Below are 19,219 nucleotides of genomic sequence, written 5' to 3'. Positions count from 1 at the left end.
ATAAGTCTTTGAGAAAGCTATAATCATAAAAACCCGATAGAGATATATATATTCGCTTCCTGTCCCCTGCAGTGTCTGTATCTATCGATTCTCAGAAACGAGTAATCCTTCGTGACTACTTTCGATGCGCATACGTCTTGCTTCTGAAAAATTTACAATTAAATAATTAGGACTCACTGACGAAGAATCAAAAAAATTGAAGAAAAAAGGATTCGAGAGTTAGCGTTGCCATTTCTATATGTAAGCGCCCCGCACACACGTTTATTCTTTCATTTTCCTCTAGCTAGAATGTGAATCAAGCGAAAGAAGTAAAATGAAAAAAAAGAGTAAGAGAGAGAGAGAGAGAGAGAGAGAGAGAGAGAGAGAGAGAGAGAGAGAGAGAGCGAGAGAGAGAGAGAAAAGGCAGAGAGGAAGGAAGAGAGAAGGCGATAACTAAAGAGTCAGGGTCACAATATGCAGACGGCAGGAGGAGGAGGCGCGCACACGCGAATCTTTCACACACAGGATATACGTGTGTATATATAAATACACGGTGTATGGCATGCAATACACATATAAGCCAACTGGTGGTATATATCGTAGTCGATAGTAGCAGCAGCAGCAGCAGGAGTAGTAGTAGTAGTAGTAGTAGTAGTAGCCAACGGTCGATGACCGAAACGTTCGTACACGCACACACGCATAAATATATCGTGTACGCACTAACACGAGAGCCATTTGCACACGCACATAGATTTACGCATTCACACACACAGCTATATACTCATACAATTTGCGCATACGTATATATTGGGAAGTAATGCGAGTGCCCTGGAGGGGGAAAAAAGCCAATATGTTCTCTAGAGCCAAGGAGATTTAACATAGGAGTGTATGGGAGGTTTACAGTTTTTCGCTCATATTTCAAAAAATATGCAAATTTTCAGAAAACTGAGGACATCAATCGATTCCTCGTCAAATTTTACATCGGAAATGATTGTCGACTGCAAAAGTGTTAGTGTAAAATTATTCACAATATCGAGTTAAACAAATAAAAATCACGTCAAAGCGAAACGAGAGCCCCGTTTCATAGTCGAATTTCTCTGTTCAACTCGATATTGTGAATAATTTTACACTAACACTTTTGCAGTCGACAATCATATCCGATGTAAAATTTGACGAGGAATCGATTGATGTCCTCAGTTTTCTGAAAATTTGCATAATTTTTGAAATATGAGCGAAAAACTGTAAACCTCCCATACACTCCTATGTTAAACCTCCTTGGCTCTAGAGAACATATTGGATTTTTTGCCCCTCCAGGGCACTCGCATTACTTCCCAATAGGTACGCGCGAGCGCGTCGGCGACAGGCATGCCGCGCGCAATTTTTCTGTTCGCGCGCAGCTTCTTTTGCACCTTGCCTATGTAGGTATACCTTATACTTTAACCTATACCTATGTGTGTGCCTGACTTGGCCGCAGTGCACGTACTACTATATATATAAACGAGTATTCGCCATTTAATAAAGCTGACGCATTATATGTATATAGGTATATATATATAGTTGCAGCAGCGACTTGAGCCGACTGCCGAGAGTGAGCGGGCAAGGCCTCCTCGAGCGCTATATGGTGTGTGTGTGTGTGTGTGTGTGTGTGTGTGTGTGTGTTCGGGATGTAAATTCTCTCTTTCGCGAGACGCGCTTGCACACACCGAGTTTCGACGTCTGGTTTGGAAATCGTCGAAGAAGAAACGAGAGTGTCTCGAGAGACGATTTTTTTTTTACTTTTTTTTTTTTTATTCCATCAGAGCTCTCGTATGAACTCGTACACATCGCAAATATATTTGCTCACTCACGCGCTGCGGTCAAGCTGCGTATATACCACCATATGAACAGAATAGCGAGCACGTCTGCGTTCGGTTTCATGCAATTGTACACAGCAGACAACTACGTGCTGTACTACAGTTTAGTCAGATGCTTGTGTATGCGAAATCAGATGAAATTATTGAACAAGAGATTAAAATAAACTCAAAGTTAGTCAGCTTACAAGTTTATTGTATTATATTTTCGATGAGCGGCTGAGGACCAAACTTACTATGAAAATATGATATTTTTCGAGGGCTGGTGATACACGGAACTCGTTTTATTGCAGTGGCAAATTTTTCGAGCTTTCATACCAATCGCTTGAAGTATTTTTAACTTTTTTTCCTCTTACTTTTGAATAGTTTAATTTTTTGCTGCAGGCGCATTATCAAATTAAAAGCAAAAGTTTCGAGAAATTATGACTTTTTTAGCCTGTACACGGAGATAAGTCCTATTCGCTATCTGCATGTGATGGAGGGGATAGCAGACTTAAACGCGTGCTCTTGTGATAATTGTTCCAAATAATGCCAGCGGCTCTCACCGAACTAAAATTCACCTATAGGGTACTTATGCCATCAATTGACCTTTCAACCAGTAAACGCTGTGCTATAACTATTGTTTTTCCTTGTTATATGATCGAACATGAAAAGCAAGATGCATCGTTTACTGAAGAATTGAATAATGTACATACAAATATTTTTTTAATTGTTTTGCATATGATAATTTCCAAAATGGTCATTCACTGGTACCCGGTCATTGATTGGTCTGAATACCCTAAGATGTAACGTGAAATTTCTCCAAAACTGGGGTCGGCACGGGTTATGCAGATAGCCAATAGTAAGAATTGCCAGGATTGTTGAGAAAAGTCACTCAACAACTTTTTTGTTAAAGAAAATAATAATTTTTACCATATTTATACAAATTTTACGTATCGGAGTATGATGAACAATCCTACACCTTATAAAATAAAATTATTACTTTATGCTTCCCCTCCTTATCCTAGCATCCCTCTTTTAAGGCTCTAAAACATTAAATCTGTATATAATTTTATTCATTAATAGTTTAAATGAAATAATTGTGAAATTCAACAAATATAGAACATATCAACTATCTACTTTTTTATTTTCGAATGTGAACAAAACAAATTTGATTAATGTACACTCTACACCTCTCCTATGAAAACAACCCTAAGGTTTCCACATCGTTAGGCTTAAATTTTATTTCGGCAAAAAATTGTCAAAATACTCTCTCGCTACGGTCATAACAGCGTATGTTTCATCGAACCACTCGAGACTCGACTCATCTATATTTTACGAAAATAATCACTCCATATTAAGCGACGACTACAAGCTGTCGTAATTTGCGAATAATTTATAGTTTTTTCGGCGTTCGATCTATCAAACGCGAGCATCAACACGCGTGATAACTAATTACGGAAAGGGTTACTGCTCGAGAGATAGAGAGAGTACAGAACAAATTTCGCGCTGCAGGTTCGTAACGACGTTAAAAGCTTGGGCGAATAAAGCAGCGCGCGAGTTCGCGAGGCAAGTGATGAATAAACGGCTCGCGGCAGCTGCCTTCGCCTCGTGCTATTCACTTTAATACACACGCGCGCGCGCGCGCGCAAGATATAGAAAGCTCATATTCGAGAGCGCGACAGCCCGGCGATGTATGCGTATATATAAGATGCTTGGACGAGACGACACGTGCGAGCAGTCGTGATACACACACGCACAAACACGTATTTTGCGCAGCCAGAAAATGTCGACGACCTTATCTCTTTCGCTCACTGTCTCTGCTGCTTTGCCGCACGCGGAGAGACTCTCGGCGATTCTCGCGAATCATTAAGCATTATTGTACGATATACGCGCGCACGCGCGTCCATCCTATATTCTGCTCCAGGTTGTACGATATTATAAGTAGTCAATGCGCCCGCGCGTGCGAATGTGTGTTGATAGCTGTATACATGTATATATGTGGCACAATTATAGGGTAAACCGTCGATTTATTGACCGAATTGTTGTTATTCAATATTTGAATATCTAGGAAAATTTAATGATTGCAACTAAAAGAAAATTAAATAGTTCATCGCATAGCATTACATGTTCAATCAATTAAAAGTATTGAAAAATTATTTAAGCATTATTAATGTTATTAAAAATGATGATTTAACGAGGTACATCAAAAGTGCTCATCATTGACCATTTCTAAAAAATATCTCCAATAATTGACCGGGCTTCGTCCAATAAATGACCGGTATGACATCTTATAAGGTTTTATCAAAATTAAACACTTTCCTTTGTTTGTATAATCAAATTTAATCTTAAATCATTGTTATAACATTCAGTGCTGGTCGAATCAGTACTGTTTAAATAAGTTTTATGCAAAAATCAGTACCATTAGATTTACATTTATGTATAGCGAACCTAACCTGTATACTATTGTAAGCTCAAAGAAGTGGTTAATAATTGGTCGTGTGTATCAATCAACGTTTCGTCCAATTATTGACCGCAAAAAAATTTCAATATTTTTTAATTTATAGTTAATATAATTGATATGGGTTGAAAGTTAATTAAAAACATAGGTATAACATTATTTAAAGTGGGGAAATTATCATAAATAAGATTAAAATTCGTGTATTCAACTTATAAGTAAGTATTGATCAAGCGGTCAATTATTGGACTGTGTTCAGAATATAGGCGGTTTACCCTATATGCGCGAACGAAGTTTTTTTTAAAGCGCTCGAAAGTCGACTCGTCGGCTATGTATTTTTAATCGTCGATATATACGTATACACATTCGAGCGTAAGCGATCGCATATTTATAATGAATAATTTAATCAAGTCCGGTAGAAGCGAAGACGCTAACAAATCGGCCTACTTTGATTTGCTAAAAATACAACTGACTAGCGAAAATGCAGAGAGTATTTAAAGAGGCCGTAATTACAGTACTGGTGCTGGTCATGGTTTCGTTCGTAACAAAAGTTAATTAATAAAAACCATGCAAACTTGTTCATTTGGATCCTACGAATAAAAACGTATATTTCCGTCGAGTAAGAGAGTATTGCAATTAATTTAAAATAATTTTTTTTATACAAATTGTTCAAAGTAAATAAGATAATTCATAATTAAAATGGTTCTTTCACATTTTTCGCCAAGATTTATAGATTTAGAAATATTCAATATTTCAGGTTTTAAAACCTCTATCATTGTTAAAATTGGTCAATGACGAGATTATAAAAAAAAATATTAAATATCTGGAAATCTATTAACTTGAAGGATAAATGTCAAGGGACCTTTTTTAGGAATCGTCTAATTTACTTCACAAGAATCTTGACGGGTCGAATAACGTTCATTTTAATAATTGGTTTAAAAAATGATTATGGACAAGTGAGAGCTACATCTAAGCATTAAGAGATTCAAAATTTACACGTTTTCCATCCATTAATTTTTAGTTTTAGACAAAATAATAGCCAACTCTATGACTGTAAGTCATACCAAACCCGTGTGATTTGACAAAGAATTTTATTGATGCATCGAAAAATCAAGAATTTTTTTTTACGGACCCGAGCTTTTATCGCGTGCACAAGTCGTACGCGAAATTATTGAAAACGAAAATCGTCTACCAAACGTCAAAGCACGTAACGACGCAAGAATATGCACTGAAACGTTTCAGTACAATAGTATGGTTTTTAACTGTTCAAATTTGCAAAGATAACAAGTTCATGAGTAGACTGCAAGTGCTTCAAAGATATGCTTGACATTGAAAATCGTATAATGGTTCTAAAAAGGCGCGATGTTTGAACGATCTACGTGTCATGCCTTTTTTTTCATCTGTTATTTTTCTCGCTCGCGTGTACAGTTCGAGCGTGAGATAGGCTGCGTGTTTGTGTTTCAAGCACATGGGCGTGATCTCTCTCCTCTTACTATTCACTGTTGACATTATTTTGGATCGGTTTTGTTATAATTTTTATCGGGTTGTCATCAGCGCTTTGTAGTTACCGGAACACGTGATCGATTACGCGAGATGTGAGTAATACACAAGTACTGTCAATGAAATTATGTTGCAAAGATTTTACATGCCACAAGCGTTATTATCAATGATTTACAATGGTGAAAAAATGTTTTTCAAAAGAGTCAATCAAACCATGACTGCTGCCAAGTGATCATTCCAGTGGTTAAGCCAAATGGTCATTTACTTTCTTTGTTTTGAACATCACTTTCACATGTTTACTGAAACATTGCACCATCACTTGACACCACTTTTGTATTCATTTCGTGAAGCATGAATTTCTTTCACACTGCAATACATTTGACACTTTTTTTTTAATTGAAGGATGAATTTTTCCAGAACTGCACTGCATCAATTTTTATTGATTATGTGAAAAATAATTTCTTTCACCACTGCACTGAATCAACTTTTATTGATTGGGTGAAGTATGAATTACTTCAGCACTGTAATACATTCCACTATTTTTTTTTATTTCTTTTTATGAAGGGTGAACTTTTTTAGCACTGCACTACACTATTTTTGATTGATTGTATGAAAAATGATTTTCAAAACACTACACTTCAACACTTCCTTTAAAAAATAAATTTCTTTGGCTTTTCATACAACTATACATTATCTTTTATTTTTAAAATGTTTCAATAAATTAAAAACAAATTTCTTCCACTGGAAATTATTTAGTTGTCAATACTGTTTGCAGTTTAAGCTATTGGATTATGAACCTGAAGTTTTCTTCGTCGAACTTCGACGAAAAGTTCCAAAAAATTGTTTTTTTATTTAAATGTTATATTCATAATCTACTGTCATATTTGTTTACAATTAACCCTCCAAACTATAAATATGACGATAGATCACGATTATAAAATTTAAAGAAAAAACAATTTTTTGAAACTTTTCGTCAAAGTTCCGAAAAAATCCAGGACCCGAAGAAGCCGACAAAGTGATCGACGAAACGTCGACCAGGTGACGAGGTAGTGTGTGATTACACACTCTCACCCACCGCCTGTTTTTAATAAATTTGACTTTGGCACCGCCTTTATCGCCGTTTTATTTATATTGACATAAATTAATCGTGGTTTCGTGAAATAAAGCACAGACCTCAAGGGCCCACTTCTCCTTTATGCTTTTTCACGCATTTGAATCCCATATAAAAAATGATGAAATGAATGGGATGAATGCCGAGACGTGTCAATGTTTAACTACAACACGAAAATAATGGAAAAGTAATGGTGAAAAGGTGCATGTGATAATAGGAATGAAACTTTGAGCACTATGTGGGGGTTCAAGGAAACTTTTATAAAGCTGAGAAAAATATTTATAAAGTTGTTCCTAAGATATTCAAACTCATTATTCAGAATTTATTAAGCGAAATAAAAACAAAATTGCATTAATAAACTCATCAAATCTGCCTGTACCCCGTACTTTCCATATGTCTCCCGGCAAGTACTTACGATACTTCATTTGCAAAAAATTCTTCAATAAATAATTTGTTGGGATAGTGAGTGGTGAAAAATGTCCGACCAGAGCGGTACAGGGGCTCGACAACTACTAAAAAATTAAGCCATACGGATATGCTAAGGCCAAAGCCATAACACGTGGTGCAAGCTATGGGGTTAGTTCTTACTCTTTCATCATTATCGTTACCGATTAATCATTGATTACGTTTCATTTTTCAAGATCAGGCTAGTGATCGAGTAAGGACTAATAATTAATAGAATAAATAAACTTTAATGTAAAATTAAAATTTAAAATTCCAAAATCCTAACAGGCACGACCCCGATACTCACCACGTGTACGTGATGAGAGAAGTGCTCGCATCGAGCACATGGCATGGGGGTTATAATTTCATAGAATATAAATAATTCACTCCATTGAGAAAAAAAGTTGATATTAATCAATAGAACGAGTACTATAAAAAAGGATAAGAGATATTAAGAATTTTTTTGGAAATTGCATCATACAGGAAAGGCCAATAATAACGGTAATTTGTACTGGTTTTCAAAAAAAATTTGAAGAAAATGTTCATACACCTTATCGCAACCACCAGGATTACTTATTTAACATCCAGACTTGATGTGTTATTTGGAGGGTGAAAAAAATATCGACTTCGCAACCTCGTGCCGAGTGCGAATAACCTCAAATCAGTACCTGCATGCTGTCGGCGGATATTATCTCTCCGTTGAACCTTTTTGCGAGCTGGATACCCAGTTTGGACTTTCCCGTCCCCGTAGCACCGAGTATCACTAACACTGGCAATCTCGCCATTATTTATCACTCACAAAACACTTTTTAACTTAACAATATTACACACACTGCACTCCACAGCACGCACAACTATATACGCTTTGCCTTCTTCTGCTAGTCTCCGCTCCACGGCTGACGGGCTGACGACGGTTTTTGCTGCTGCTGTGCGCGCATGCGCTGTGAAGCTGCCTAGCTACTTTCTCTCGAGCCAGTTCAGAGTTTCAGACGTAGTTAAGCACATCACATGGGCATTCTCGCACATTCGATCGAGATGCCTACATTCTCATACATCACGTATACAGAACCGACGAATTCAATCATAGCTTCGATGCTTGGGAGCTTTCGGGCTCGATCGTCTATGATATTGGCGATGAAGGCAGAAAACGCATTGATACGTATTTTCACCAATCTAATGCAAATTTTTGACTTGCATATTTTCGATGCCTTTTACCAAAACAAATTTGTTTTGTTTTATTTTACAAGATATGACAAAAATTTCCTCTGTTTATTCGTATTGATTTAAAAATTAAAAAAAATTAATAATAACTATTTGTTATTGACCGATCTACGACAAAAGTACTTTGTCAGTCCTAGGTCTTCGCGACGGTATTCGCTAGCGCTATATTTCCTCCTGATCTACGCGTAAGTAATTATGAAAATGCTTCTGCTTAAATTTTTCGAAAAAAGTAAACTCTGAATTTGATTTGAAATCCCCATATACAGAGGGCAAGAACTCGTTTAAACGAAAGAAATACCCCATCAGCAAAATGTGAAGGTGTTGGAAGCTTGGGTGCGGATACATAATGAGGGATTATCCGCATGGAAGAAACTTGTATATTGCTTTCACCATAACTTTGGCTCAAGTTACTTTGAGCTTGAAACTTTAACTTTGGTATTTGCGTTGGAAGATCTCTGTAAGTGTATTTATCAAAGAATACCCTCAAATTTGTTCAACATTTTTAGAGCTAATTTTTCAATTTCCGGAAAATACGGGAGATCCAATTTCCTGAATTTACCTGAAAATACTGAAATAAAAATTAGAGGATGTCCCATTGTTATGACATTGTTGTTTTGCCACTTATGATATTTTATCATATGTGTTTAAATTTTTTGTAAGCATATTAGGAAAAATCGTGATTTTTGCGTCAATAAATTTTGACATGACTAAGCTACCATCATGTTCTCTCTATAATGAGACTCGTATTTTATATGTACATGCGTTATAATAAAAAGACTTTTTCAAGAGAGCTTCGGGCTCAGAAAAAAAATTGAGAGCTAAATTTGAAATATGAGTTTGACTGTTCAAGGGAGAATTCGTATTCTAAATGTTTCATTTTGTACACGAAACTCCAAATAGCCCTCGAGATCTGTAGAAAAGTATGATTTTTGAACCCAAAACTCGAAAATCTCTAGGATTTTGTGTACGAATTTGCTTCGTTTTATCCAGCTATTTGAAATTCAATTTTAGGATAGATTAAATAAAAATGTTCAAATCTTTACGGTTTTGTTTTTTTTATTAATAAAATAGTATTTATATTATAAAAATACAAACAGGTACTATAGTATATTTATTTACAAAAAATTTCAAAATGTCCTAAAACATTTATGCTTCATTCATCTCTTATAGTATTTGGCAAAATTCTAAATGACATAGAGTTTGTTTGAGAAAATTTTTTTCGTATTATATTTTCTCATAAAAATCGGTATCTATTTATTATTTTTACACTACTTATATTTGCATTATTAACAATGCGAGGTACTGTTTCCTTAAAGCACTTGTAGACTTATATGTCCGAATAAATTTTATGTAAACATGCGTAATCTTTTACGCACGTAAAAATTTAGTTAGATACATGATATTTATTTAACTACAGCACCATCATTCATTTCATATTATTACAATTGACTGTTTCAGGATTCTCCGATTCATTTATTACTTACAGTCTATTGAAATCATTAAAATCAATATAAGAATAATGCTCCATTTACTACAGTACACTATATAGTTTTTGGATAAAGCATTTTTCTGAACTTTACAGTTCAAAGTATTTCAATTAATTTACTTATTGAAAGTAGAACTTAATACCTATAACATGATACTTGAATTTTAAAAATTTCAAAATAACTCATAACATTAGTATTTAAAAAACTTAAAACAAACTCTTGTCAAATTTCGTTCAAATCAATAAAATAACGATGCAAGATTTAAAAAGTCATACATTAATGAGTTAATTTATTAAAATTTGAATTATTTAATTGATGTCTACTTAATTTCTGAGAAAAAAATACGTTAACGTTGCGCATTTAATACTTGAAATAAAAAATAATTGTCAAAAATTTCTATTTAAATCTAAAAATGTTACATACATACACACTATTTAGATGAAAGACTTTCACGACGTTCTTTTGTACCTGTCAACTTGCAAAGCTTTTTTAATTTTGAAAGTTCTAAGTTTCCATATCCTTTTTGCCCCAACGTAAGGACAACTTTTTTATAGAAGTAAGTAGAAGTCATGCTTAGCGTATTTTTGAGTCCTCTTAGAATATCGTGAATGGAAGACTTTTGCTTGTACCGCTCGGGACACATTAGTTTGACGATCTCGAAGCCCATCTTTTGCTCCAAACGTCGCTTACGTTCCATTGCGTTATGTCTCAATCGATTTCGATGACTTTCTCGGTATTTAAGACTATCTACCTCTTCTTCATCATTCGGTTTACACTCCCGCTTTACCGGTAGAGGAGGTTTTGCTATTTGACCCTTGAGGATAATTTCTTTAACTTTATCTGATATATTATCGGGGTGTATGTTATGCAAAACATAACCTGATAACAAGGGTGACGAAATTTTGAATTTTTCGATAAAGAAAAGAATAAATCCTTGGTTAGCGGAAAATCTTTGCTTAACCTCATGGATGATTTTAGACTCGTTGACAAGTTTGAGTGGATCGGGAAATTTCGGCTTTTCCTCTCGCATAACTCCGTTGTTGGCGAGGATCTCTTCCAATCGAGCTTCATTGATATTTTCATTGTTTGACGACGATGTGACTGTCTGACAACGAATGTTTTCCAAATACTCCTCTCGATTATTTTGTATTTTTACCCATTCATTCCACGTATTTTTAACATCCTGGGTCGTAACTCCAGGGAGAAACGAAAATCTGGCCATTCGCCGATGTATGATTTTGTTTCTTGTCAAAAGTTGTTGTAGCGCCATGATGATTCTTTCTCTTCTAGAGTTGTTTGCTGCTTTATTGTACTTTTCTTGAATCGGAGGTTTTTTGAAATTACGTTTTCGTCCCTTTCGTCTTTCTGCATTTTCTACTTGGTCATCGCATGAGTATCCTGGGCGTATAATGACTTTTTCATTTTCCTCGATGAGAGGCGCGACACTCAGTAACTCCTTCTGACAGATAGATGCAGGTTCTTTTGGGGCCTTTTTAGTTGGTAAACGAAGTTTCACTGCAACAAAAAATGCGAAACATTTTTCATTTCTATTCGATTGCAAAATATATCAAAATTGTATGGAAAGTCAGATCAATTGAATAAATAATATTCAATACAATCTAACAAGAGTTCTTATTGAAGACAAAGGGTATATTTCCATTTGCGATCAAGAATATACTCTCAGGCTTTATTTACAATGAAACCGAAATTAGAAAGGGTTCTCGAATTGGGTTCTTAAATTATTCGGTTCTTTTTGAAGTACATTTTATCATTGCGATGGGAAGTGCAGTCCTTGGGATATCATGAAAACATACAAATTTCGAAAATTATTATAGATAAATAGACAGAGAGAGAGAGAGAGAGAGAGAGAGAGAGAGAGAGAGAGAGAGAGAGAGAGAGAGTGAGAGAAAAAACTCAATTAGAGAGTCGCTAGTGATGTTTTTATGTTTTACAACATCGTAAGTGTTGGATGTGCGGTTGAAAGTTAGTGCACAAGGCGAGAGAAGAAAAAGATCGGTTCACTTTCGTCACCACAAGCACGAAATTGAACCGCAGGAGTACACCGATATCATTGAGAGAGTGAAATCGTTGCAACATATCAGCCCAGATAAGGAGTAACGATCCGTAGCGGGTGCATTAAAAGATATATACTCTCGAGAATCACGAGGGTGTAACAATTAACGAAAAAAAAAAAAAAATATGTAATCGAAACTTTTCGGATACTGGCATTTTGCAAAGGTATATCTTACAGGCACGATCTTGTATACCTAGTTCTAAAAGTGGACGCAGGCTGACCTGTTTTTGCGGGAATAGTTCGGGGCGAGCTTGAATGACAGTCAAGGAACGTAAACGAGCCTTAAAAGGAGACGGTACACTAGCCGAAGGTATCGAGGGCGAATTCGCCGAATTCGAGCGCCAGGTAGTCGCGATTACTCGCGAGTTTACCAGTAACATCTACCCAAAAGCGCATCATTAGCCCGTTCGGTGTCTGTGCTAGTTAAAATTGAAATTGACTATCAAGTACCGACGTTGGAAGAAAAGGAAGAAAACGAAACTCGCTTTGCAACGTATGTACGCCAACTTATCTCTCTGTATGCCGTGGGTATAACTGAAAAATCCAGTCGCTCGTGTCTCGTTCGCTCTTTCACCCGTATTGAAAGCAATAGAAGGTTCTTTTCTTTCCAAAACTCGCGACAGAGACATGGACCGAGAGTGAGTAAAAGAGCGAACGAGAGAGAGAGAGAGAGAAAGATAGAGAGAGAGAGAAGGAAAAAAAGAGCACGCATAGGGTCGAAACTAAAAATGAAAAGAAATAGAATCGAGAAAGAACTAAGGGGCTTAGAAAAGAGAGTTAGAGCGAGATAGAGAGAAGGAGATCTCCCCAGCTCGCCTTTCTTCAATTGCATAAAATCGTGTTTGCTGTTACTGTTCCTGCGCGACGCAGACAAAAATTCGTTACACGTTCTTGCATGGCTCGCGCACACAGGCACAGCCTGTCTTCCGTTCTCTCTCTTTCTCTCTCGCACGCATGCACGCACGTTCTGACGAGTAGAAAAATCCTGGAAGATACGAAGGACTTCGAAGAATACAATGTATCGTGCCGAGAGATTTAGTGGGTGAAAATTTTTGTTTTCAAAATTCAGTAAAAAAAAAAAAAATCGCATTGTCGGTCTTTGCTGGAAAAGAGCTTGGCGATGCGTGAATTCGAGGCCTTCAAATTATTTACTCTACGTCGACGAATACCTTTGCGCGATGTCGAAGAACAGTCAAAAGTACGATCCTGACTCCCGGCGAGTCGTGGAGAGCAAATTTTTCCTAAACAGCACAGAGGGCACGGAAAAACCTGCGAGGGTGTGAAATATACGAAAGAGGTGCGCGCTCTCGTCTTCTCGTGGACACGACACGATCGTTGACAAAACGAACATTTGAAGGCCGAAAGCGAAGAGAAGGATCGGGCGCGCTCGATGACGTAATTCGTTCACGCGCCGGATCCGCGGAAACACTCTGTATCCATCCTCGTGGGAGTGCACGAAAAGAAGCGGTAATAAGTCCATTGAACCGATCGCCCGGACGACACATGGCATTAATATTGTTTTTTTTTTTCTTTTTTTTCATCCCAGACAAGTTGAAGCGCAGAACGAATAGAGTCAATGGGAAAGTAGGCACTCGTCAAAGCACGAATACAGTAAGGTAGAGATAATCATTATTGCGAATGTGAACTTGAATTTTGTGGCGCGCATGCAAGTTGACGACTAATAAATGAAAATGGGTTTCGCTTTTGGCTCTTTTCTCGGGTACATCATTGGAGCTAGGCATTATTTCTTGAAGTGAATTTTTCGGTAAAATTCGATTATTTATTCATGTATTTATTACTTTTATTTATGCAGGCAATTGTAAACTTTCCTACTTCTACACAACGCGTAACGCAGTTTCCAACGATGAACAGGAAAAAAAACTAACTTTTTGCTCGCAATAGCGCAAGGAGTATAATAACTGCATAGGAGAATAATTTTTTGTTTCGCTTTTTTTTTCTACGTAAATTTGTGTGCGTGCGCGAGTGTGTGTGTGTGTATGTGTATGCGAGCATGTATTTTTCTGTTATGTTGTTGCACGATCAAACTCGGTGTGCACAAGCGCGGCATTAACGCTCAAACACGTATATATCTCAATATGTAAGTGTTGAAAATGACAGAAAAATTATAGATAATGTGCGTCGATGCTCATGTGTGCTTTACGCGCGTACATTTTCAAGGCGCGCTCGCTCGCGCATTTATCTTGAAAAGCGCGAAATGCTAGAGCAGGAAAGCCCGATAACGTGTAGTCGGAAAATTGCTAATGTATATATGCGTGCGCGCGCGCGTGCAAGTATGTGTGAGTGCAGACCACAAATGCCTCCTAGAGGCTTTCTTGTATATGCGCGTATACTTTTATGGATATTTTGTGCGACTATGTGCTACGTGAAAATCATCATATAATTACATTCATCGGAATTGAACAAAAAGGTACATATAAAAAAGTTGGAAAATCGGAGGGAAAATTCGAAAACCGGAAGTAAAATACAAAAATTTTATAGGGGCCAAGGCCGAGGAATGATTTCGCAAACATAACGTGTATGCACATGTACATGAAAATACGTGTATGAAAATTACAAAAAAAGTTCAAAAGTACTCACGCTTTTTCCCCGTAGTTCTCGCATTAGTTTTCCTCTTGGGATGTTGCGCCGTGATCGTATTGGCCGAGTAAAGGTGATCTACAGGGGGTTGAGTTGTCTCAACTTGTTTCCTTTGTCTCTTGGGCTGGGGTAGCTTGTCAGATGCATCTGATGTCGATCTTCTCTTTCTAACGACTGGAGCGTATATTCGAACCGATGGGATCGGGGCAGGTACGAAATCCTCAATGTCATTGGAAGGAGGCGAGTTCGAGCTCTCGCTGCTAGGGGTAGGGGTCGTTCCTGCGCTACCCAACTCTTTATAGAGTGTCAATTCCCTCAATTTTGGATATCCAAACTCCACCTGACTCTGGAAGTTGTTGCTCTGTTGACGCTTGCGACTTGTAACGCGGCTCTCTTTTGTTGTTTTTCTAGTCTCTTGTGACGCCACTTTATTCTTTCGTGGTCGCCCTGGGCCTCGCTTTTTGCCAACCTCGGGCTCTACTTTTTGCGCTACTTTTTGCGCTACTTTTGGTGCTACTTTCTGTGATACTTTTTGTGGCGCTGGTGAGGATGGCTGATCGGCAGGTATTCTTGCCGGATTCTCCAGTAGACTATATGGAGATTCCTCCACAGAGAATGAATCCATAAACGACTGCGCGAACGCATTTTCCGGTGTTGTATCACCGGCAAGATAATTCATAAAATCAAGATCCAGTGTTGTGTCACTCAAAATACCTGGAAGAGGTACTGGGACTTCATTATCGAACCATGAACTTGTAAGCGTCGGCCCTTTATCAGAGTGATCGCTATGATTTGAAGTACTTTGAGGGCTAATTGAATTGGCCGGTGGTAAGTTTGGTTCCGAATCAATTGGACTCGTATTATTCAAATTAGCTTCGAACGAGTTAGGATTAGATGCGAATGTTGGCAATCCGAGATCCGGTAATTGATCGATGTAAGCACTAGAAAAGTGAAAATAATACATACTTATTAGGATAAAAAATCAATTAAAATGAGAAAAAAGTCAATTAGATATCATTTTATTCGCGGCGTTAAATCTGGCTAGAGTTTTCTTAAACATATTCAGTTACGTTAATAATAATCGTAGGTAAGATTAATTCAGATGCTTCATGGCGTGTCGCGTCATTGGAGATGAAAAAAAAAGTATGAAAGTTTTGAATGATCACAGATGCTCGCGATATATAAAATAAAAAAAACACAGAAAATATCATGCGCAAGAGCAGAAAAATATGAAAATGTCATGTTATTTCTACGCTCGTATGATGTTTGAGGCATGGAAAACCGCTGATCCGTTATTTGCGCTGAAACGTGTTTAATTTACTCGAACGCAAATGCTTTAAATTTGTCTATTGCGATATTTCATATTTTATTAATAATTTTACAGAGGTAACGCACAGGGTGCAATTTCATGCACCCTAGAGACGCGTAACGAGAATAGGACCGGGACCGGCTATTTTGTAAAAAATTCAAACTTACAGAACATTTTTACACTTGTTCAAAGTTGCTAAGACTTACACATTTGAAATTTATTTACACACATCTAAATTATACACGAATAAGTTTTACACGAGTGTAAATAGTTTTTACATTCGTGTAAAATTTATTATCAAGTGTACATAATTCTTACACTCGTGTAAAATTTATTATCGAGTGTAAATAATTTTTACACTTGTGTAAAATTGATCGAAGAGTGCAAATAATTTTACCACTCATGTACTTTTTTACATATGTAAATAATTTTTACATAAGTGTAAAAATCATGAATAATTTTTACACTCGGGAAGATGGTTTTTACATTCCTGTAAAAATTATTTACACTTGTGTAAAACTTATTCGTGTATAATTTAGCTGTGTGTAAATAAATTTCAAATGTGTAAGTCTTAGCTGTGCAACTTTGACCAAGTGTAAAAATGTTCTGTAAGTTTGAATTTTGTTCAAAATAGCCGGTCCCGAGGTAAGAAAAAAAACCCGTTGAAGCAAATATTTGATATTTTGTTAAATATTTCCGAAACAGATACGTTAAACACTAATTCCTCTAAACGTTTGTAATGTTGGTTCTTTTTAAAATATTTAAATCAAAAAAGTAGCTTACGTTGATTCGAATCCTAAGCTTAACATTGGATTGTCGTATGACACGTAATTGTCGTTTGGTTCATCGAATAGGCCGCCAAGCAAACCCATATCATCGTTGTACATCTCTGAGAAAGCCATAATTATATTAAACCTTTTAGGCTGCTAATATAAAAGGCACGAAAATTGCACTTGCACAAATTCACAACGAAACAACTTAACTACAAAGTTTCGATTTTTTCGTCAGCACTGATTAAAAAGAAGGCAGTACTCGTATGAAATGCACAAAATTGTTTAAGCTGTATCGAAGAACTAACTATATGTTCCAATGCACAACTAAACATTATCTTCTTGAGGGAGCAAGAAAAAAAGAGAAGCAATCGCTTGTGGAAATTGAACACGAGCACAAGTGCAGCCGAAGCAAACTATTTAGTAGCAATTCGAGATTAACTTTCAAAGTTGAAAAAACTAATTTCACGCCGGCAGCTTCTCTCTCGAGTTGTACTGAACTCTGTGAGTCGTCTAGCAGTACTGATGCTTCACTGCCTCACCGGCCGGCTCTTTTCAAGCCCACACGTTCAGACTTCCCCCTCTAACTTTTTTTACCCCGCCGTCGCCACATTGTCTATCTCTTTCCCACTCGTATACTTCGTAGGAGAGAGAGAGCGGCTGTTATTCTTTGAGATACTATCCCCACTTCCTACCTCCCTCCTTGACTTAGCATGTGTTCGAGACGTCAAATATTCGTGAACGTCAGTAATCGTGATACAGAAATCAACGATGTTTTAAAACTAAATATATTGTTTTATCAATTTTAAACACAGTTTACAATATATACTTAGTTACGGTACTCATTTTAGAAATTGTATAGAATTTACTTAAATCCAATCGAATATAGTTAAATTAATATAGTTTAATTCCAATAAAAACATTTATTTTCAAATATTACATGAAAAAGAAGATAACTGTAATATTTTTAAAATTTTAAAGCCGGCTTTGATATTTCAGATCTGAATTTAAATGTAAATTTAGCTATTACGTAGGGTAAATGTGGGTATTTCTGCGGGTCCACCTATTACTGCGGGAGAAGAATAAACTAATATTATGATTTTCTAAATGCATATGAGTGTAACTTAACTATATCAGTATTTAAAGTAAGTTTTTCTCATCCTATGAGTTGAAAATTAATAGATAACAATGAAGTTAATCATTGTTAAAGCATTCTTAAAATGTGATTCTTGAAATCAAGCAAAAAAAGTTGAAAATTTTTGTGTTGAGACACATTTTGTTGTAGTTGATTTAATTATATGTATCGACTTGGAAAGAAAAGTGACAATTTTATCAGTAAGCATAAGTGATGCAGAAAGTATTCAATTAACTTATATATCGATTTAAAATTGTTTTCTATTTTTTTCATTGATACAATGTTAGGTACATCATTTTATTGAAATGAATATATTACTGCGGTAGCACTGCGTATATTACTGCGGTTACATAACCAAATAATCATAGATTTATGACTTCGCAGTTTGCTAATTTCAACGTTTATTTGATAAACTTACAGTAAAAGCATCATGGGCAAATTAAAAAAAAAATTGTACCATATAATAACAAAACCGAAGTGAATCTAGAAAAAATTACCCTCAAGATAATGTTAATCTTGCTGTCGAAGCCGTCATAAAAGGTAGTACCATTGCCAAAGCTTAACGGACTTTCAAGGTACCTGAATCAACAATCCGAGCTCGAAAACCAGGAAAATATGAAAGAGACAGATCAGGACATTCAACAGTTTTTTTTACAAAAACTGAAGAGGATGAGATAGTGGACTTGATTCTAACTCGATGCGAAAAAGGGCATCCCATAACTAAAAAGCAGCTGCTTGATTGTGTTGAAGTTTTATGTCTCCGAATAAAGACGAAAAATCCTTTCAAAAACCATTTAAGAAACATTTTTTTACCTAATGAGTTGAAAATAATTTTAATACTATCAAAATCTTGCATTTCAAGCTAAAAAAAAACACCGTAATACATGCGCAGTATTAGGTCATCCGCAGTGATAGGTGCACAGTAATGCATGCATGTACCGCAGTAATACATGCATCCATTTTTATTTTAAAAGTACTGTTTAATAATATTAAATTGAAATTAAACAATTTTTAATATTTGAATTGTTTATAGCCAAGATCCTGAACAATAACGTAAAAAAAATTATTAGGCAAATCTTTTCACAACGTTTAATATCGAAAATTGGAAAACAACCTAAAAAAACCACCATAACACCCACATTTACCCTAGGCGTCGTGATTTTTTTCGCTCCACTTCAACGAGCACCATCGTTTTCTTTCTCTCTCTCTCTCTCTAATTCTCAACGTACAATCGGAGGAGTATAAGAGAGCAAGTGGCCCCCTGAAGAAGAGAAGCGCAGAAAAGAATTTCGGGCTTATTATTG

At 36.3% G+C, this 19,219-nt stretch overlaps 2 protein-coding genes across 2 annotated transcripts in view; both read right to left on the bottom strand.

Moving 5' to 3' along the window:
* Positions 1-8,191, bottom strand: part of LOC106657724 (tRNA dimethylallyltransferase) — an 84,121-nt gene extending 75,930 nt beyond the window's left edge. Inside the window, exon 1 of the mRNA XM_014379384.2 lies at positions 7,990-8,191. Coding sequence (XP_014234870.1) covers positions 7,990-8,106 — 117 coding nt within the window. The 5' untranslated portion in view covers positions 8,107-8,191. The remainder of the gene's footprint in view (positions 1-7,989) is intronic.
* Positions 8,192-10,384: 2,193 nt separating this feature from the next.
* LOC106657732 lies at positions 10,385-17,289 on the bottom strand. The gene is made up of 3 exons (XM_014379393.2): positions 16,794-17,289; positions 14,702-15,642; positions 10,385-11,544 (listed from the first exon to the last, which is right to left on the bottom strand). Exons 1-3 carry the CDS (start codon positions 16,910-16,912, stop codon positions 10,460-10,462), a joined length of 2,145 nt encoding a protein of 714 aa, XP_014234879.2. The 5' UTR covers positions 16,913-17,289; the 3' UTR covers positions 10,385-10,459.
* Positions 17,290-19,219: the final 1,930 nt, after the last annotated feature.

This window comes from Trichogramma pretiosum, unplaced genomic scaffold (genome assembly GCF_000599845.2).
Source record: "Trichogramma pretiosum strain Unisexual culture from Peru unplaced genomic scaffold, Tpre_2.0 scaffold79, whole genome shotgun sequence".
NCBI classification, from domain to species: domain Eukaryota; kingdom Metazoa; phylum Arthropoda; class Insecta; order Hymenoptera; family Trichogrammatidae; genus Trichogramma; species Trichogramma pretiosum.
Note: the sequence above shows the minus strand (reverse complement) of the source record. Positions and strands in the feature narration are given on the sequence as shown.